We start from the raw sequence: 22444 nt of genomic DNA on the forward strand, positions 1-22444 counted from the left end.
ACACAGGAAAAAAAAAAAAAAAAGAAGAAAAAAAAAAAGTAAATGTGTCCTACAGGCACAGAAATCAAAGCCAAAGGAAAAATAATTTCAGAATTATTTCAAAGCCTGTACTGCCAATAAAGTTGTTGAGACACAGTAACATAGCAACATCTGGCAACAGACATGGATCGATAAGCCACCACGTGGCTTGAGATGTGTTTGAGAAATAGTTTAATAAGCAAATCTGAAATAGGTATTTTTTCTCTCTATTGTCCCATCTCCCCACCAGCATGAAGAAACCACAGCTGCAAGTGACAAGGGTCCAGCCTCCTGCCCACCCAGGAGATGCTATGCTGCCATGACCACAGCACCAGGTGGGGACAACTTCCAAGTGCATTACTCAACCTGTAGCTGAAGAGGTTATTCCCTGGCACTTTATTCTGTCTTGCTGGAGAAAAGAAGCTGCCCCAGGAGCAGGGTTGAGCTCCCAGGACCAGGATCCCCAGACCTTCATAGGAGCAGGATAATACCAATTCTACAATTAATTTTTCCTTGTGGTAACTATCTTGCATTTTCTTCTCAACCATGCTTCTTTCTTCTCTATAGGTAAAGACTTGTGACACCGAGCTTTGTGTCTGGTGATACATACAGATTGTTCTGTCTTTTAGCATCTTGACCTGAGTACACAACATTTCAAAGCAGCATCAGGAGGATTACACTGAAATTGAAACAGTCTATTTCTACTTGCTTCCAAAGGCCAACCTTCAGGTCATCCTCTAGAGCCTTTTTGTTCGTATACACAACTGGGAAGAAATCAGCAAGTTGGCAAAGAAGGAGTTTGACAGCCTTTGAGATAGGGATTTCTGTAAGTCTTTTGTTTCTATCTAAAGAGATATTGGACTTCTGTAATTATATGGTTTTTATGTTTTCTAATGTTTACACACCGACAGGATGAGAACACAAACAAATCTACATAAACAGAATAATCAAACAAAACTTTAAGGCTGTTTCCATTTAAAATTACAAGCTATACCAATTAAGGGAATTTGCAGTGTTGAACCATGCTGCAACACTGCCTGTCCTGGAGAAGAATCATGGTGATTTTATACTCTCTACATGGTTGTTTTGGCACTCCTAAAGGAGGGGGGAGCTGATATGAGTTCATTCACATGCACCACATCTTGCTACACAGGCTCCAGCCCTCACCCACTTCCCCAGAGTCCTGCAGGCCATAGGAGGTCTTTAGCCCTAAGAAGGAGAGACATGGCCAGTAACAACACTAACGTTCTGGAGGAAGGGGCCTCCACTGCTTTACTGCTGGTCCGGTGGCAAGACCCTCTTATCCCTCATCAGCAGAGGAAAATCCCTTTCACATTAAGTACAATTACAGGCGAAAATTGGCTGCCAATTTTTGAAAATCTGTCCCTTTAAGTTTTAAGGGAGCTGGTTTCCTTTTCAATTTTAAATATATCTCACCCATATGGGAATAATACACAATCAAATCCAATATTTTTCCTACTGCCTAGCAGCTAAGTTATTTACTTGACTTTAACAAGACTTTTCTTTCCTCTTCCCAAGTTTGAGAGCAAGCACAAGCTGAGATGAGCTGTGCTGCTGTATGAGCAGGCAGCCGCTTCCAACAATTTATTTGAAAGGAAGCAGATCTGTATGTTAGGTGGGAAAGGGAGAGACTTAGCGTAGGTGGGGGAAAGAGGGGAAAAAGTCAAGGTTTAAATTTTTGTAGTCGTAAATAGGCAGCTTGAAACATGGGAACAGAAAATAGGAAACTTTCAAAGACTGGACACACCTATTTCCTACTGCTGGAAAATTAAGACAGTTCCATAAGCTGCATCTCCCCTAAATTAAAAACAATGCACAAAGGGTGTTAAGTTAGCCATGAAGACATAATGACTCTTGAAAAAATTCCACTTGTCTGCTATGTAAATTTGCATGTGCAACCTGCATCTGTTCTTAAGAAATTACATTGAAGGCAGAACAAAAAAGTTTTAGTTTTAATCCCTTTTTTCACAGATTGTAGAGACAATTTAGAATGTTTACTGTTTACAACCTCTTTCTCAGAAGACACAGGTAGAGTATTCATGCCTTCCAAAATGTAATCTTATACATCTGGTCAGCAAACATCTGGATATTTATCTTCACTCATCATTTCCTTCGGTAAGTCCAAAAACTGTCAGTTATTTCAGCTGAGATTCAACCCAGGGGAGTACAAAAAAAAGTTACATCCTTCTTTTGTCCAGGTTTTATAAACTGCTTTTTACCTTTTTCCCTGGGATATCAGTAAGTATAAAAATAAGCAGTCTGGATTCTTTTGACTGTAGCTTTTATTCTGTGTATATGTACGTCTATAGCCACAGGGAGCATACATATGCAATTGTATTTATTACATAGTCATATTTGCAATGTATGCAAAATCTCCTACATCTTAAAACAGACTTTAAAAGTGTTCTATATTTTACAAAGAATGAAGAGAGTAAAATCCAGAAGAAACTACTCAAGGGACAGGTAGGAATTAATTTGTGAATAAACTATATAGCAAATATTATTCCAATCAACCTTTCACGTTTGGGATAGTCACAAAACAGGAAATGTGAATATCAATTTTCTAAAAAAAGAAAAGCTGTTTTATGAAAATTGTCTTCCCGTTCCATCCTTCTCCCATCTTACAGAGGTAGAATGAAAGTCATCTCCTTTGCAAAACACTTTGCAGTTTAACTATGAAAAAGCCACTGTAAGACATTTAAATGCTATTACCAAACACACATATTTAACATAACAAAATGTTGATCAATCATTTCAGAGGCTATCTTTCCTAAATAATTGTAGTTTTTCTTACTACTCAGTAATTTAAATCTATATCTGACTTCCAGTTTTCCATATCATCATCCTAGTGTCCAGACTGAAATTACTTTGTAAAATTTTTTGGACAAAAAATAAAGAATTCGGACTAGGCAGTGAGTTTTTTGAAGTTTGTTCTTTACCTGAGGTTTCACTCACTTTTCCTTTGTTATTTCTTTGAACCAGCTTCTTGCTTTCCAATTTAACTCTGCTTAGTGAAATTGAAGTGCTTTTAAAGTAGTGGTTAACATAAAAATTATATCTTCTTAAAATTACACCATTTCATATGAGTTTATTTAACATGTATTGCATACATGTTGCACACTACCAATAGCCCCATAAGAATGTTGAAAATATGCCTGATTGGAATTTGTTTTACCCATATGGCCAAGGGAAACTGTTAATGACATAACAAGCTTACATACTTAACTGTGTATTCTCCTTAATACATTTAGATTCATTTTTCAACTTTAAATCAACAAACAAAATACATAATTAAGTAACAAAACAACATTTATAACAGTAATAAAAAATTAAAATAATTTCACTTCAGAATGTGTTGATAAGAGACCAGAAGATTTGAAAAGTGGGGAAGACTTGGGAGCCGGCTTTAACAGGTCTCTTATTCTAGCCTCATATCACTCCTAGTTAATAAACTACTCATATACAGTTCTTTAAAAATAAATAAATAAATAAAATTGTAACACCATAGATCACTTTACTGTCCAAAGAGTAGAGTAAAACAAACCAACACCATAAGAAGGATGTATTACAGTGACTATAATTTAAAGGAAAATATAAAAGCATGTAAAATATAGGATGCGCATATAAAGCATATACTTTCCTCACAATACTGCTGTAAAATAAATAAATAAATAAATAAATAAATAAATAAATAAATAATTGTCACAGTTTAATAGACATATTTAGAGTTGAAGAAGAACACCAAAAAAAGTCATTAATTTCTGAAATGATTCCTTATGAAAGCTTGTCACATGCAATAGTGTTATTACAACATAAGAGTCTTATTTTAGCAATACCTTTGACACTGTTGAATTTAGAACTATAAAATGGAGAGGTATGATCAGAATGACAGTGATGCTTGTGATATACATTCACTTTAAGGAATTCTCCTTATTTTATTAAAGCTAAAAGTAACAAGGAAAAAATCTCATACATTTTTTACAAGATCCAGTGCCTTAGTTGTTCTGCATTGTTTCAAGCAAAGAATACCCCCAGCCAGATTTACTGATAGTCTATGTACTGACTGCCATTTACATGTCCTTGTCAGTAAGGCTGAGCATGATGGTGCTATATCAGAAGAAAAGTTTCTTAAGAGATTCTATAAAGTTAAAACAGTGATGGAACCAAGAGAGCAAGACCTTAGTCCACTTCAGGACCCTGCAAAAACTTACATTTCCTCACACAAACAGAACAATACAATTTGATTATTCAAAACGTTTGTTTGCCAGCAACAATAAAGCAGAGGCCAACATTCAGTATTAAAATCCAAGTGCTTTGCAAAACTCAACTATGAATATCATAGTTGAGTGATACTTATTTGGGGTATCTGTCTTTCATACAGTTTTTCATATGAGAACACTGTAGAAATCTTTCTTGCAATGGGATGTTTGCGTTCTATCTAGGGTATGGCTAGTTTTTGTTTTGATTTGTTTTTAATAATAATAATAATAATAATAATTTATTAATATATAATTTAATATTAATAATTATTAATGTTATTAATTATTATTTTATTTTATTTTGTATTGTTTTATTTCATTTTGTTTTATTTTGTTTTGTTTTATTTATCTATATTTTAGGATAAAACAGGTAATTTTACTTATAACATATTTAACCTTGATGAATTTGTTTAGATTATCCAAGAATTGGTGATTCTTGAGAGAACCTAATTAAGCAGTAGTATAGGTTGTTTAAATATCTTTGGTTAGGAAACAAGAAAAAAAAAAAAAAAAGGATTTAATGATAATTTTAGCTATTAAAAATAGAAAAAAGCAAAATTATATTTACCTTTTTTGTTGTTGTTGTTGTTATCCATCAGTGTGCTATCAATTCAGATAGTGTTTGATGTGGAAAAGATTGCTACCTCTGTACTCAAAAACCATTTTGGGAAGTTTAAATACTTTAATTAAGGCAATAAAGATACAACCAAGGAAACATACATCCAAAGGATATTGTCCAAATACACTAATGGTTTGTCTGTTCTAAACACACTTCATATTTTAACTGCAAATCCTGAAATGTATGATAAAGTATTTTAAATGGTAAAGGCCTCACCAGATTTTTAGCAAGCAAGAACTATTACACACATCAAGCTTCTAGAAATCTGAGTAATTGATGCTCCTGAAAAGAACATCTTACCTTTTGGGGGTTAGGGTGTAATGCAGTTTTAGTCTGCTTAAAAAGTCATTTCAGAATTTTTACATATAGTAAAATAAATAAGAAGAAAGAAAAGAAAAAAAAATGACACCCTTTACAAATTTACAAATAATCAAGCATTTATTCTTTGTAAGGAGTGCACATCAGTCAACAAGAACTAAGGTTGTTGATTAGCAATAGAAAGTCCAATTTTTTAATTTTTTTTTTTATTATTATTCCAATTTTTAATTTTATTATTATTATTATTATTATTGGTAGTTAATTCTGAAAAGATCTAGAACAGATTGCACATGCTGGGAAATATTTGTCAGTCACATCAGCCATGACAATATATAATCAAAAACTTCTCTCTATATACAGGCGTAAAATGTTTTCCAATGTATATCTATTCATACTACTTAAGCTACAGAAAATTTTGCATAAAGAACGTATGTTCTTGAAACAAGTGGAAATACTGGTATTTCTGGAATATCCCTGGTCTTAATACTGGATGTTTTTAGCAATGTCCCACTAAGGAGCAGATAGAGCCTTCAGAGTGGCTCATTGCACCAAGAGGAAAGCAGGGTCTGTTTCTGAGCTATGAACTACAGAATCACCTACACACCCCAGTTACTTTCTCCCACAGGTAGACGGTGAAGAGCGACACAGGGATGCTCCAAAGCAAAGTTCTGCACAGTTTGAAAAGTGTTTTTAAAGACATTTCAAAAGAGCCATTTGAAATTGCAAAGTACTACAGGTCTTCACAGTACCCATTAGCTAAAATGCAGCTTCAGAATGGGGATGCTGAGAGTTAGTATTCTACATGTTTCTTTCTCCATTCTAAAACTATACAGACTGACAAACATTTTTACAAGCACAGCAGGAGAAACATTTTTTTTTTTTTTTTGGTAACAGGAAAAATACAAGCATCAAAATGGGCCATCTGTTCTAACAATGCCTTTTATTTCTCTAGAATTATGCTTCTGCCTTAAATCTAACTGAAAAAAAAACTTACCATTGATGCTGTTTGATAATTACATGATGTGTACTTTTACTCTAAACCTAATTCCTTACAATCAAATTTTCATATAACAAATTAAAATAAATGTTTTTACATTTGATACCTCTTATTGCCGATCTGCTGATTTCAGCAGATTAGTAAAACGTAGAAGGGACATAAAAATGAACCTTGCCACTCCTAGACTATCCAGGACAAAGCCTTCTAGCAAGTGTGCTAGAAGATACAGTGTGATATAGTGTGATACAGCAAGACGCTGTATCAGAAATTATCAAGTACATTAATGGAGGCTGTAGTGAGGTGTGGGTTGGTCTATTGTCCCATGTGCCTGGTGACAGGATGAGGGGGAACGGGCTAAAGTTGCACCAGGGGTGTTTTAGGTTGGATATTAGGAAGAACTTCTTTACTGGGAGTGTTGTGAGGTATTGGAATGGGCTGCACAGAGAAGTGGTGGAGTCGCCATCCCCGGAGGTCTTTAAAAGATGTTTAGATGTTGAACTTAGCGATCTGGTTTAGTGGAGGACTTGTTAGTGTTAGGTCAGAGGTTGGACTCGATGATCGTGAGGTTTTTTCCAACCTAGATAATTCTGTGATAATTCTCCACAGTCATTGCAACTGGTTTAGGGTAACAACAACAACAACAACAAGAGAAAAAAGGGTGTTTGGATGAGCCTAAGCAAAATGATTTGTGTGCAACTAATATAGGAAGTACATACTTGTTTATGTCTAGGTTAGTAAGAAGTCTTTAACTGAAATAAGTAACATGACTTAAAATTAGATATAGGGAAACAATAATATATTTATCTGGTGCATTTTCACTTACTCTAAATATATGTTTTTAATGTAAAATACATATTGAATGTTTAAGGCAAGCAAAACTGTATGTTTGGAAGTTTGGGGAAAGCAGGTTCACTTATTTCACTTATTTTCACAATTTCACACTTATTTCACAATTATATTCACTCTTCTTTTACAGTTTCTCTCCTCAGCTAATGAAGTTACCTGCTTGCATGTGGTTCTGTAACAACAGAGAGGTCAAATAGTGTATAGAGAGCTATTTCAAACTTTTTTCCAGGTGAAACACCCCAAAATTAAAATCTACAAACTATTGCAGAAGTACTTTCTTTTTTCCCACAATCACTACTTGCAAAAAGGTTCGATTCAAAGCTTTGATAATTCACATTTGTATTTCTTAAGGTACTACAGAACCATAAAGCGTTATGCACCATTTCATTGGTTTTCAGCAGCACACTTGGAAAACTATGTCAAACAAGCTGTTTCTCCACACAGTGTTAGATACTTTCATCCTCGTGTCTCCACTCTGAGAACAGAAAGGGATTTTTTTCACCTTTCCAAATGTACATGCACAGACTAGAGGGCAGCACTAGCCAAGTTTATGAATGTGTGAATTCAGCTGTCTTTCTGAATGGTCGACCAGTGCTAGTTTATAGTAAATTTTCTTCTCCCACTTCACCCTAAAATATACTGTTTTAAGGGATTCATGCTCAATGACACTTCTGTCTGGTTAGTTTAATAGTCAGGAGCATGACCATAATCGCAACAGCCATGTGTGCAACATATCAGTTTCTTCATTACAACTGCTCATTTAATCCACACATTGTACATATTTCCTTGAGGATCTCAGAAGACAGTCATTTGTGAAACGACTTGGAATTCATTTCAAGCTTCAGAAACTTTAGGTTTTACCACCTTAAAGAAAAGTTTAGGTGAGAAAGCACAGAGACTTTCCCTGTGGTTTAAATATTTAAGGATATTTATTTTACGTTTTCTAGTGTTTTATTGTAAAAGCATGTTACCAACTTGCTTTTGTGCAAGCAGATCCAGAGCTTTTTCACAAATCTATGCACTGAGGGACAACTCCAGGCTCTGAGTATAGGAAAAAAATGAGATTGCACCCCCCCCAGACACCCATAGGTACTTCTTGTTAATGTATGTCCATATAGAGAGCATTGACAAGGCTGACGTATTATCTAAATCCCCAAAGCAGGATTTCAGTGATACTTAAGAGGAGTATTAACTTTGTGCTGGACCCTTTCCCAGCCATAAGAAAAGACGGCTAACAAGGAAAATTGAGGAATATGGTTTCTTTTTCATTTGGTACCGGGGAGCTTGCCAGATCTCTTGATGGTGGAAGCTTGAGAAAAGATAAACAATGCTGAGAGAAGCTGGAATTACCACCTGAATTTTTGCTATAAAAATTATGTCATAACAGAGTCAGCTCACACTTTCATGAATAAATATTTCATTATATTTAAAATTAAAAGATACATGGTCTGATATCATCAAAACAAAACAAAAAAGCCTGTTTTTATTTTCAGATCAAGGACTAATTCATAACAGCCATAGAGATCCATTTCTCCCAGTATCCTGTGGCCAAAAAATTAAAAAAAAAAAAAAAAGCAATTACCATGTGTTTACAGAAAACATGCAAGAATCATGGCAAGTGTGTTGTAACTTTTCTCAGTGATACCTTTTCATCATCCAAGAGCAAACAGCTTATGTCTTCTTGGATTAGATGTTGAACCCAGATAAACAAATTTAATGCCTCATCTATAGCAATGATCCATGTCCTACCTTCCACCCTGGAGCACAGCCAATATTCTAAAGAGCCAAAAATCAGCAGTCAATCACTTCTTCTGCAGTCCAACCTGTCAGTGTATTTGTTATTACCATCACTCTTAATAACCTCTGGCATATAGCATGCTTAGAAAATCTATTCACCTGTAAACTTCTTCTGGATATTCAGAAATGAAAATTAAGCAAAAATAATCCAGTAGATTTCCTCTCATTCCCATCTTCTAAACTTCACAGAGATTATGGAAATTTTTCTCTTATTATCTCAACTTTTAAAGTAGAACAGGAGGGAGCTTTTGATATCTGCATGTGCCACAACAAATTTAACTTCACCCCAGATCAGGACATTATTCTTGCCAATATACGAGAAATCAGTCTTTCAAACAACAGGAACTTATTATGAACAATAACAACCTGAAAACAATACAAGCAAGCTCCTGTAATTTTACAGGACCTTAGACCACGACATGTCAGGAAGCTTGATTGCAGCTGAAGGTTTTTCAGGTGAACCCTTCTTAAACCAAATATACACTTAATTGGCAGAAGAAGTGTTATCATTTGGTTTGATTGACTCTGTCTTCTACAAATGTATTACTCACTCTGAAAATGCTATGTAAAGGAGTACCTCTTATTTCTGAGAAGTAAAAGAAATGTAAAAAATGTGGTTGCAAAAATAAGCATATAGAAATAACAAATGATGTAGTTTATTTACGGTGGAGTAGGAAGGCAGGGGATGAATCATAATCACATGAACTCTATATTTTTAATTCATGTTATCCAGTCTGCAGGTATTAGACTAGCAACAATCAGAAGACAACAAAAAATATGAAAACCAGCTATTGCTTTTGCTATTTCTGTGAGGCTTGCAGAGTCAGCAATTTAATATCTTTCTTTCCTAAGCCTGTCTAAATAATCCAAAAAAACAACTACCAAAATGGCCAAAAGTGTTTTCTCTAAAATTCACAAGAAGAGAATATTTTTATCTTAATCACTGGGTATCAATTCCCCTTGCAATCAGCACAAGCTGTGACAAGAAAAAGAGCAGAACTTCATTCAGTCACTTGACAGTTCCCCAAAGTGTTTTTTTGGTTGTTGTATGTTTTGTTTGTTTGTTTGTTTTTGTTTTGTTTTCATCTTTCATTGGGGTGGAATTAAATTTGTTTCATTCTGGGTAATCAATGTAACTCTGAATTGCTAGTCAGGTAAACAGTGACATTTTGCCACATGCAAGAACAAGCTTAAAAAAACACTAACCAGCCTTTCCCTTGTCCCCCCTAATGAAGCCTTTGACATGTAAAAGAACATGCTCATTTACTGCATTTCTAGGGGAATACAGGTTTTTCTGAAAAGAAAACCTTGTGTTTCTGACCATGTTCCCAGTAACAAAAGTCAGACATCATTTTACTATAATGAATTTGCCATAAAACTAAAGTTCTTTAAATCCAAAATTATTTCAATATACTATCAATTCTTAATATAAAATCTACTTAACAAGTCCATTCTGATATACTGACTTCAGACAAGCACATTATAAAATGCAGATGGAAAAGAGCACTTCAAAGGCAGGAATGGATCCGATAAATAAAGATAGTGTGATCATATGATTCCAATATACCCTCCAAAAATGAGTGGTAAATGTAAATGCTGAAAAGATTTTAAGCCCTGCTGTCTTTTCCTTTAACAAGCTTGAAAGTTCAAACTCATCTTCTTACTTAATAGCAAACATACCATTGCACTAGTGTCCAATGTGCTAACATATTAGTATTATTTCTGAAGGCTATGTGTATAACTAACTGAAAGAATAGGAATGGGTTCTATTCTCACCTCTTCCCATCATTTTGACAGCATGAATCATGAACGTTGCCTGCTCTTATTTATCCACAAGTGGATCACTCTGGTTCCTGATGAGATGAGGTACCTGTCTCTGTACTACTGACACAGAAAATACTTCTCTGCTCTTCCCAAAGTCTCCAGTTATCCCACAGATTCTGCACCAGCAAATCTGGTTTATGCTGTCTGTCCTTGACCACTGGGCAGTTCCTGCCCCATAGCTAAGTTGACCCCATGATGACTGAACCAAGTTGTTGCTTCTCATTGTTTAAAAGAAAAACCCAATATATCCCACCTCCTCGCCCCCCCCCCCCCTTTTTTTTTTTTTTAATGAACTATTTTTTCAGTGATTGTACATGTATAGTCACCTTACAGAAAGTTTTTCAGAACTGGCTGGGTAGTGTAGGGAAGAATAGCCAGAAACTTCTGCAGGCAGTTCTGCTGCTGAAAAAAAAATTCTCTATGAGGCTCTAAGTAAAGATGTTTACTGGGAGAGGTAGAAGCTATGTAAGTCATGTGTAAATAAAGCTAAGGGAAATCCACATTCTCATCTCCTGCCTTGCTGAATTTTTGAAAGTTAAAGCTTCCGATTCTTGGAAATCTTAAAAAGAAATCCTCCTCAGCATCCTCAGTTGAGACATTTTGCTACAGATCCCAGGCACAGCCTTTTGAGGGGCAAAATCAAAATGAACGTTTAGAGTTTCTCCTGTGTCTGCTGATCCTTCAGAACCTAGTGCTGGCCAAATGGTCAGTCCTGTGGGTTGGAGGAATCTGAAGAGCTCAAAGACTGTTTCTCCAGAATATGCCCAATTTATTTCTCACCCACCATAAATAAACAGAGAAATATTAAGAGACGGGCCGTTAACTCAAAACTGTATGTAGCAGCTGGGGAATCCAGCTAGGATATACTTATCAGCCGAGGTCTATTTTACACGCTCTGCACATAACTCAAAGCATCAACTGATATTGGCTCAGCCTGTTGCTGACAGGGACCCTGTCACGTATCCCTCACGGCGGCTGGAAGCCGCCAGCGGACAATGGGCGCGCACGGCTGACACGGGCCGCCTAGGGCCTGGCAGAACAATGCAGCTGCTGCTGAGGTTGGCCCAGCTGAAGGAAACTCACTTCTCCCAGGTTGTCTGAGGGGAGGGACACTTAAGCAATGGAAATTCCCCAGCAGTAAAGGAGAACAAAAGAAGAGGTGTTGGAATCTGCTGTTAAAAAGAGACAGGCTCTCTGAACCTGCTGCCTGCCAAACCCAGAGAACTTCTCCCAGGGCCTGAAAACTGAAGGGTCCCCAAACTGACCACAAAATCCACTGCTCAGCAGCAGCGTATCCATTAGTGACAGCTCCCTTGTTTTTTGCATGGATCTGGAAGTCTCTAGATTTCCTTCCCTGATTAAAAGGTGTGGCTGCTGAAGAAATTAGTTTACAGAGCCTCTAAATTCCTTACTGCCGCTGTCATATGTCTGCAACAGGAGTACCGGCAAAGCCAGAGCTTGGGAAGGGGTGTGCTCCACCACAGCCAGGGCTCTGCACTGCCCTGGGACCAGAGAATCCTGCTTTTTAGCAGGAATAACTCTGCAAGGACTCTGCACCTGGAGAGGAAGCTTGAGGAGTGATCCATATATGCTAGATTAAAATATCTGTTAAAAATTCCCTAAACCCACACATATCCTCTTCGCCCCCTTCTCCCTCCCCCGCCCCCCGAGAAGAGAAGAGAAGAAAAAAAGAAAAGAAAAGAAAAGAAAAGAAAAGAAAAGAAAAGAAAAGAAAAGAAAAGAAAAGAAAAGAAAAGAAAAGAAAAGAAAAGAAAAGAAAAGAAAAGAAAAGAAAAGACCTGATATTTTACAGCTTACTTTCTTCAGTAGTATCACTGTAAGCAGTGTTTTTTTATTGAAACAAAAGGAAAAGTTACGGTGATATATAAATTCATTAAAACACCAAGAAAAAAAACAGTGTCTAACTAAGCATTCCCATTGACTGCCATGGCTTTTGGATCAGGCCCAGAAGAATGCTGGAATAAGTGGTGAAACATTTTATTTTCTAACTTTTTAGTGGCTACTGCAAACAATGGAAAATACAAGCACATACTTAGAATAACTATCCTTTAAAAAAATGAGATCACACCTGAAAATACTTCCTCTTGTTGCTGTATAACTTCAGTTTATGATAATAGCTATTACACACATAGAAGCAAAGAGGAAAAGATAGATTCCCAAGCACAGGGTAAAAGCTTGAATCTGTATATTAGGGTTTCTACTACAGTAGAAAGAAGTACTACAGAAAGAAGTTTATACTTTCAGACTATTCTTTCAAATAGCAGAACAAACAATCCAATTGTTGGATGGACAACATAAAAATAAGATAGTAAGTAGACAGGAGTTTGTGTTATCCAATAATTGCTTAGAGATAGGAAAAGCTATACAATGACGATGCTTTGTAACAAAATTATTTTGAGTACTAATAAACAGCCTGAAAATGCATCTGAATTTAAGTTCTTCAGTTTGAAACAATTAGTGTTATTATTTACATCCCCACACATAAGTCCACACAGCTTGAATTTCCTGGGATATACATATGCTATTAATTTTTAACTTAGCTCTGGGATCCAAGCCTGAATCACCAGGCCCTGTTATTTTCTCGTTTGTCCAGTTGTAGTAGAGATTGTTCCAGTGCCTCCACTTCTCAAATCACAGAGGTATTTTCCAGTAAACTACACTTTGCATTTTAAAAGCATCTCCTCCATTCAAATTCTCCTTTCCAACTTCTGAAGCAGTTGACTTTTGCAGCTGTGTTACCCTGTTACAGATTTCATCGCTTGATCAGAAATAAGGCTGTCAGTTAAGCTAAAACCTTCATTTTAAGCGCTATTCTATAATGTTGCATCAGTTCCCTGCTGAGCAGCACAGACCTGACAGCAAGAAACATTTCTGCAACCCCCAGAAGACTAAATTAACATTTACAGAACAGTTCAGTGCTGACCTTTTTAAGACATGGACAACATTTTGTTTTGTGGTTTCCACGACTTCACTACATACTAAGAGACTTGTTTTGGATTTTAATTCTAAAATGGCCAGAGTGATTCATTTCAAAGTGCACAGTCCCAATGTTCCTCTCAAAATATAGAAAAGCAGATGAGAGTGAATTCAGAATTGCTGATCCTGCTCCTTTCTCTTGCAGTGGGAATTTTACCACTGAATCTGGTGAAAGTAGAGCAAGGCTACTGATTTTCTAACACTCTCAGGTATTTATTTATTTATTTTTTTCTTAAAAATACAGGAATATCCTCCCACCTTGGTCCAGTTCTCAGCCCAAAGTTGCAGCCTTGCCAGCACTGTTAATGTCATTGTTCTTGAAGCATATTCCCAGTCTCGCGCACGCCCACGCAGGGCTCCCAGCTCCCGGCTGTGATGTCCCCCCGGCACATTGTTCCAGCTCCCCCCAACTTCCTCACCTCCCACCATGTCCCCTTGTGAGACCCGTCCCCTCACACCATTGTTGTCCCCCTGTACCCACCCTGTATTGTTCTCCCCACCCGGAAGGGACCCTTCCTACCTCCCCCCAGAAGCTCACACTCATTTCTCACCCACTTCCACATTTACCACTGACCTACTGGCATCAAAATGTTTTCCCTTTTTGAAAGTGCATTACATTAACTTTTGTTACTAGACTTCACAGCTTCTGTGGGCTATGGGCATGCTGCCTTGAGAAGCCCCATCCAAAGTCTCTTAAACAATAAAGAGATACTTATTTCATTGCTACAGACTTTAGATCAGATCCAAAATTAGGAGTGATACAAAGCATTATTTCATCTGTGCACTGAATACAAATGGCTATAGCAAAAATGTGTTGTCAGTAAGAGGAATATATAATGGATAAACAGACAGATCAATATTATTACATCTTCAGAATACACATGAACAGAAGTAACTGGCACACGATTTACATTTACAATTTACAACCATTTACAATAAGTAACAGTTGAATCCTTTCTAAAATCTATATTTTCATATATAAGAGCAAGTAATGTACTTCTTTAAAAAAAAAAAAAAAAAAGAAAGACTGATCACCTTTAAGTCAAGTATTAATTGCAGACAGAATTGCTAAAAAACTTATAAATATATGTGCATATATATGTGTGTGTATAAAATGTATGTATGTTTATATCTATATATATAAAGTGCAGAACCACTTTCATTCATTTGTCAGTTAAACAATAATTGAATGTTAAATATATATACAGAGAAGCAGAGGAAGTTAGCCAGATGTCCTGTCATTATTTTGGCTACCTTGCTTTTGATTCCCCTCCATTTTGTATGAAGCTGTATTTTCCATACAGGCACAAAAGGATACTATGCCATACAAATTTTATTTATTTATCATAAATTTCATTTATTTATAATTTTTTCTGTGATACATCTTGTTTTTCTTTTGTGGTGCTACTAGCCAAGAGATACTCCTTTTTATTATTATTATTTTTTTATTTTTCACAAAACTATATCTATTGCATAAAAGTGTGATGTACAGACTGTTTTCCATACTCAAAGTACAAGTAAATCTCTGCTAAACTTTGGAAAGAGAGCACCTAAAGTTGATTAAGTATAGAAATGAAAATAAATACCTCACTTTATTCATAAATAAATAACAATTATAATTATTATAATAAATAATAATAATTAACACCATTTGTATTTTAATACAGGAAAAACTCTAACTCTTACCATGACTTATGCGGTGAAACCAGTAGTATGCGAAGTCCACTCCCAGGAATGTCAAATACCATGTCCATGGTGAGTCCCAGGGCAGTTCAAAGAGTCGGTAGTTATTCCATACATAAATATAACTAATTAAGTCGACACTTCTGAATAAAACACTGAAATAGAGAGACAAAGAGTGTTATCAATAATTTTGTCAACTGCAATTACAGAACTGTTTTACTGTATATTTACTATTGGGAGTCTTTTTGTAAAGCATATAAACACTGCCCAAGTTCCACAATCTTTGTCAAGTTAACTTCACTGTTAACTTCAGTAGTACCATTGCTTCAGGGCAGTGAAGATTTTAAGATCAGCCACTCACCACCTGCATTTTTGCATTACGTATGCTGAAACCCTTATACAGTCTGTGCTGTGCAGTGTTCCCGTTCTCACAGGTCTAGAGAAAACCCATCCTTACTAACTTGCAAGTTAGAAGTGAAGTTTAGTGGCAATCATTCTCAAAAACTAACCGTAATGTAGTGTAAAATAAGTAAGGTAAAATACTTTTTAAATAATATTGTAAATATGATGAAGTTTGATATGGGACTGAGGATGAGTACGAGAAGTTATTTGTTACAGTTTAAGCTCAGTGTCACTTGAAGGGAGAGACTTCCTCCTCTCCAATTTCTTAGGGATAGTTTCTTCTCTGGTTAGTCAGCTGAGTTCAGCATCCAGTGGGATTTAATACCAGGACTGTCACAATGAAGGCATGGGAGCCCATATTCAGGATGCCATGTGTCTGTCCATGTCTGCTCATTTCTAATTCAGTGACGCTTCTTCCCAATTCTTGTTTCACCACCACGCCCTTCCCCCCTGCCACCTCCTTTTTCAGCTTGATTATTTTTGATACGGATGATTTCAGTGATTTAGTTTACTGCAAAGCCCCCAAAATACTTGAACCTGCAAGACTAAAGGAGGAGATATTATACTCCTTCTCCTTCAAAAACTTGTTTCACGCACATGAAAAAATTCAGATACACCTACTAGTAACGCAGAATTGTGAGAATTGTGTTGTATGTCCCTGAAAATAATCTGGCCATGCACTGTCTTTTTTTGGGGAGCTGCACTGAAACATGAAGGAACCTCAGAAAATGTCACTGCTTCAGCTTATGAACCATCCCCCATGCTCTCACTTCACTTTTTGGTCACCTCCATATTTTTGCAGAAACATCCATTCAGTACTTTTATGATCCCAGCATTAGCACTTTTTCCCATAATGGTATTTTGAATGATATTAGAAGGAAACATTTTGAGACTGTGATGATAGTTTATCTATTAATGGGGAACAAAGTCAGTTGAAAATTCCAAGTTCCCAATACTAGGCAACAAGCAAAACATTACCACACCCACCATATTATTTTAAGAAGCTGAAACCTTACAAGGAGTTGTTGCTTGGGAAGACAAGAACTAATGTTTTCCCCACAGACAGCTACCACATCGTACCTGCAACTAGCTCATTCCTACATGTACTACAAACATCTCAGTTTATCTCAGACAACAAAAACAAAACACAACAAAACCAACACAGTTTCATTTTGTTAGCTGGCAGATGAAGAATTTCTCTTGAGTTGCAAAGGCAGGTGTATCTGCCACTTCAAAAACAACTGAGCTATGCCCAGAAGTTGGGCCATACACACCTGGAACATGTTTAATTTTCATAAGAGCTGTTTTCTGTAAATATTTTTAAAGAAGATTATATGTGTCCAACCAGATTTTTGCAATTCACCTCATGAGGCATCTGTAAAGTTTGGTATAAATTCTCAAGCACTTTCACAACAGGTCAGAAGGGAGCTGATATTATTCAAACACAAAGAAATGGGCATTTCTTGACATCTTTTCAATGACCAGGAAATTTAAAACACCTTTTGCAACATATAGTATCAGTTATTATTAGGTACTGTTTTCTTACTTTATTCTTTTGCTTTTATTAACATATAATGCCTTTGCAGTACATCCAAAGATATGTGAACGGGTACATTTCCTCCATTTTTGATCAGCTTTTTGTATTTCACCCTAGAGTCTTTTCATTTTTTTTTCCACAAGCTAAGGCCAAAGTGTAAAACTTGAGCTAACCTCACAACACATTTTTATATGTATAATTTGCTGTAGAAGTCAGCATTTGCTTATTTTTTCCTTCATGCTTGAATCATAATTCTACAGAACATAATGTTAGCTGATTACTGTAATTAATTTGGAGTAATCCATCATATCACTATGCAATGCTGGAGAAAGAAGAGTTGCTTAGGTAAGTATTTTAAAAAAATTTACAGTGTGATAGATAGGAAAGTCCAGAGCTTGCATTCAATTAGATTCTGAAAGTTCACTTGGAGTTTTAAAGGTTTATATTGCCCCTTTTTTCTCCCTCAAGCTACATTTTCACTTCTTGAAAACACTGAAGAGAACTTAAGAAAACTTTTTCCTCATTTAAAAGTAAGTTTTTAACCATAAATATGACAGAAGCAGATAGGTAGGACTTTTGTCATCTAGCCCAATCTTCTGCATAAGGAGTAATGAATCCTAGAACACATATACTGCATAGAAAGCCTTATTATACACATTACATAGATTTATCTTGGATTTTGAATATTTCTGCTGAAAAAAAAAAATCTTACTATGTGCAAAGAATGCACTTTTGCAACTGTTTTGACTGAGAGAGGCTTTTCATCTTGCTGTGTCTAAAAATTGTACATGTTTTACTTAAAGGTGATTTATTATTTATATATGATATATATTTATATATGATATACTATTTAAAATAAACCATTTCCCCCTTCTCCTTCCACCGGGTCAGATTATCACTTCCTCTAATTAAAAAAGTCCAAGAAGGAAATTCTGGGAGATGAACTCTCCATGTGGACATGAAGATCTACTTACAGTAGATCCCAATGGAATAATGAAAGATGGAAAAGGTGAAGAAAACTCAACTAGATGAACACACAGTTGACCCCTTGCAAAGAATGTCAGATCCTGTTTTGCTTCCTCCACCTCACAGATCAACCTTAGAACCTGAAATTAATTTTCAGGGGAACTCTTCCATGGTCCCCAGGACAGTCTCCAAAAGTGAAAAGGATCAGGGAACAATAGGTGCTGTCTCTCCTCTGAGCATGGAGGAAGAGTTGTGTGTTGAAAGCGAAGACCCCAGGGAAACAACTCAGGCTCGTCACTGCTGCAGACACTCCCTCGCATCACACTGGGACTCATCCTGGGTCCCCTGAGCTAAAAACACAACTCTACAGCTGGACCTACAAAAGGTCAGCTCTCAGGAGCTGTAACAGACTTGCATCCTTGGAGGTCAGACACAGGAGGAAACACGTTGAGACACCCCGGTCACAAGGTTATATTATCATTAAAAATAGTGAGATATTACATATACATTGTTTCTCTGGGTTAAACAAAGTCATTTTTCCCAGCCTGATGCATACTACATCAATGTAAAGTTTCAAAATGTTGAACAACGGCAGTTTCTACTCTGTAATTGGAAACTATTCAGGCCATATACGTAACAGAAGGATACATGAATAATTAAATGCTCTGTAAGCCTTTGTTTCAGAGTGGAAAGTATAAGGATTTCCATTTCCAATGACACTCAGAAAGCTTTCTTTTCAGGATGAAAAACTAGCTCCAGTCACAATTGAAATAAACATTTTGATAACAAGAATTCAGTAAAGAGAAGAAGGGGGAAGGAGGTAGAGGAGCCTTGAGAAAATGTCCATTTGCAAAACAAAGCAAACCTTCCTGCAACTGAAATCCCTTTTTATTTCCTGTACAGGTGCCAGGTCTTGAACAGACACCCAGTTTATTACCTTGTCAGCTGACTTATTAGGGTTGACACAAATCGAGCTGAAATACGCCTGACATACTGCAGTCAAGGCTTTTTTCACGCTTTAGCTCAAAGCCAAACTTTTCACAAGGTAGAGGGAAGGGGAGAAAGAGCTGTGGGAGTTCTATTCCCTGCTTTCTATCATCAAGATGAATACGATCCTCTCCTATTCTTAATATGCAAAACCAGTCATGAAATAACCCAAGGCTAAAAAATAATTCACCAAAATGATACAGCTGGGAAATGATTATCAAACTCTGGAAAGCCCTTGATTACAGGAAATAGCACCTACATTTTGAGAAAATGTTCCCACCAGACAAAAGCTGAATCAAAGCCTCTCCTCTTCCTCAGTATGGCTTTCTTCCCTGGTATTTTAGTCTAAATAATGCAGTTTCCACTTTTCCTCAAGAAGAAAAAAAAAAAAACAAAAAACTATAAATGCAAAAAGAAATAAAATAGAGGTGAGTTTGGTATCCCTAGCTGTATTAGGTGCAGTATTACATAAGATTTCATCTGACAGAGCTGACCTTTTCTTCACCAGCCCTGTTCCTGCTGCACTTCACTTTTTATCCTCCAACTTGAGACTAGTATTAATTTCTGTTAGTGGGTGGAATTAAACATGAAACAACGGGCTTTGAAAGCAAAAGAATAAATGTCATTGTCATGCTTCTTAAAAAGTCATGCCTATATCAATTATGTCACATCATTTAGCTTTGCTCTTTCAGACATAAAGAAGCAATCAATCAAAAATCTGAGATTAAATCCTTAAATATTTTCATGAAAAGTTCCACTCCCTTTAGTAATAAAACCCATGGTAGTAATACCTCTTGCCCTAAGTTTATATGCACTCCTATGGTAAATTTAATTACAAATTATCTTTAAAAGGTTTCAAATACTAGTTTAAATCCTTCAGTACAGCTGAGTTTCTGTCATTGTAGCTTACTTTTCTACCTTTATAAGAATGGAAGTGTCATTTCTTTAGACATATTTATACCTTCCCAGCACACTGAACAGCAAACTGTGTTCTAGTAAATTCAGGATATACAATCTTGGGAGATTCTAGAACATTCTGTGAGGGAACAGACCTGACTTTTTAATATTTGTATAAATAACAACATACAAGTGTAATACAAATGCTTACTTAGTGCATTTTTTCAATAAAGAATCTGATTTTGATCTCTCTTACTTGCAGAATAGTGACTGTTCCACTGAAGTCAGCAAATTTGCATTAAGGTTTGAGTTAGATTAGCAGAAAGCATATTATATTCTCAAAGGTCATGTATAAGCAGAAGTTATGAGGTCAATTCAACCCTGTTTTGTTCTAAAATTATCTAGAACAAAGAAAGTGATAACAGATGACTGTTCCAATAGTCTGTAAAAATATAGTGAAATAGCTTCAGTGACACATCATAGCACATTAAATGATGGAATCAGAAGAAATATTTGTGTAAGATTTTCTAGTGATCAACTTCTGTAATACTTCTGAACTTCTATAGACATAGTTTGCCTTTGTCCATTTTATATGCAGTGGTACAAGTCTGTTATCTTCTGTTCTGTAACACTGATTTACAGAATCATAAAGAGAGATTTTTCCCTGATTTCCATAACTATCATCCCACCAAACTACATTGGCCAGCTTTAAAAATGCTACCCCTGTGCTCCATCTAGTGGAATCCTGATTTAAACTTAATATATCTTTTAGCAGATAAGTACTTTAGTAAGAAGAATACTCTAGACAATTTAGAATTAGAGGGCTTAAAAAAAAAATAAATTTCATCAGTTTTCATGCATTTATCTTAGTGAATAATACAGAAATACAGAATAAAATATATGCAACATTTAATGGGCTTTGGAAATTGGTATATTTTGTGAGCCTCTGATTATGGAACTTAATAAATAACATATTTTTAATAAGGGTAAATTCAGTTAACAGTCTGTACTTTCATATAAGAGCACAAATGTATCTGAGAACAAATGTTAACAGCTTGTTTCTGTTTCTAGAGACATAGCAGGTGTGAAACTGGGCTCTAAGATTCACAAAATCGCTGAGACATTTACTGGGTCCAGCGTCTAGAAAATAAGTAACAATGCAACACTGAAGATGTAGACAAATATGAATTCTGCAAACAGCTGTCTCAATGTAAGAGGTTAGAACCTAAAAGAGTAATTGGCTTTCTGACAGGCTTGTGTGAAACATGGCAAGCTCTTGAACATTATAGTAGGGACTACCAGTTGTTTCAGTCAATTAGTTTGAGAATATCCTGACTCTCCCAAGTCTGTCTCCTAAATTCTGCTCTTTAATGTTTGGTAGCTTTTACATCATTTCATTAGAAACTCCAGAGTTCTAAATTTTGGCTCAGAGCTTGCTTTAGTCATCACCAAAAAGTAGCACACTACACACGCCAGGCTGTCCACAGCTGCTAGGTGGTACTCCTGTGTTGTGCCAGCAGCGCTGCTCACATAGGTGCTTTCCAGCACGTTTCAAACAAAATGAACCAGGGCTGCAAAGTTATGCATTTTAATGCCCTGAAGGTAATGCTGCTGATATGGCCAGGGGAGGACTCACCACTGACAGAAGGTGAGAGATAGTAACAGGGGAGCAGGGAGGTGTCAGTGAGCAGGCAGGAAGCTTTAACATCTTTTATGGGCACAGCTAGATTTGAATTTGTCCAAAGCACAGTGTAGCTTATACTGATTTTATAAAGCTGTGTTAAATTGATTCACTAAGATGATAGTAACCCTTACATGGATTAATTAACCTAGCCTTTACTGATTTGATCCCACTCAATTCGTTGATGATGGAACAGCTCAACAAAAAAGGGAATTAGACCAAAGATCATTCATGCAGACAGTCCCTGTCACGAGCTTGACTAAATTAAGTTAGAGAATTCCCTTCCAGAGTCAGGTTTGCCTGCTGAAAGCATTGCCAGCTCCAGTGCACAGCACTACCCACTTTCTGAAGCTGTTTATCCTACTCTGACTGCTTTACCTATGGAGAATTAGTGACTTATTGCTAAACCTGTTCTTCTGACAGAGCTGTGAGGGCTGTGACCTTTGGCAAAATGTGGAAACAATTAGCAGAGTATATTGGACAGTGCAGTCAGGAGTATATTCTTATGAAACATATAACTACAAAACACTATTTGAAGAGTGGGAGGAATGGGGTGATGAGTTGATTCTATCTCTTCACACTTGTCACCTATTAA

General features: G+C 36.2%; 1 protein-coding gene across 2 annotated transcripts in view; it reads right to left on the reverse strand.

The window, feature by feature from the left end:
* The window catches only part of AGMO (alkylglycerol monooxygenase), a 197904-nt gene that overhangs the window by 163539 nt on the left and 11921 nt on the right, over positions 1-22444 (reverse strand). For both annotated transcript variants that reach the window (XM_084510966.1, XM_084510967.1), the window contains exon 3: positions 15383-15534. In XM_084510966.1, the coding sequence (XP_084367092.1) occupies positions 15383-15534 (152 nt within the window). The remainder of the gene's footprint in view (positions 1-15382; positions 15535-22444) is intronic.

This window comes from Aythya ferina (genome assembly GCF_964211825.1).
Source record: "Aythya ferina genome assembly, chromosome: 2".
Classification (NCBI taxonomy): Eukaryota; Metazoa; Chordata; class Aves; order Anseriformes; family Anatidae; genus Aythya; species Aythya ferina.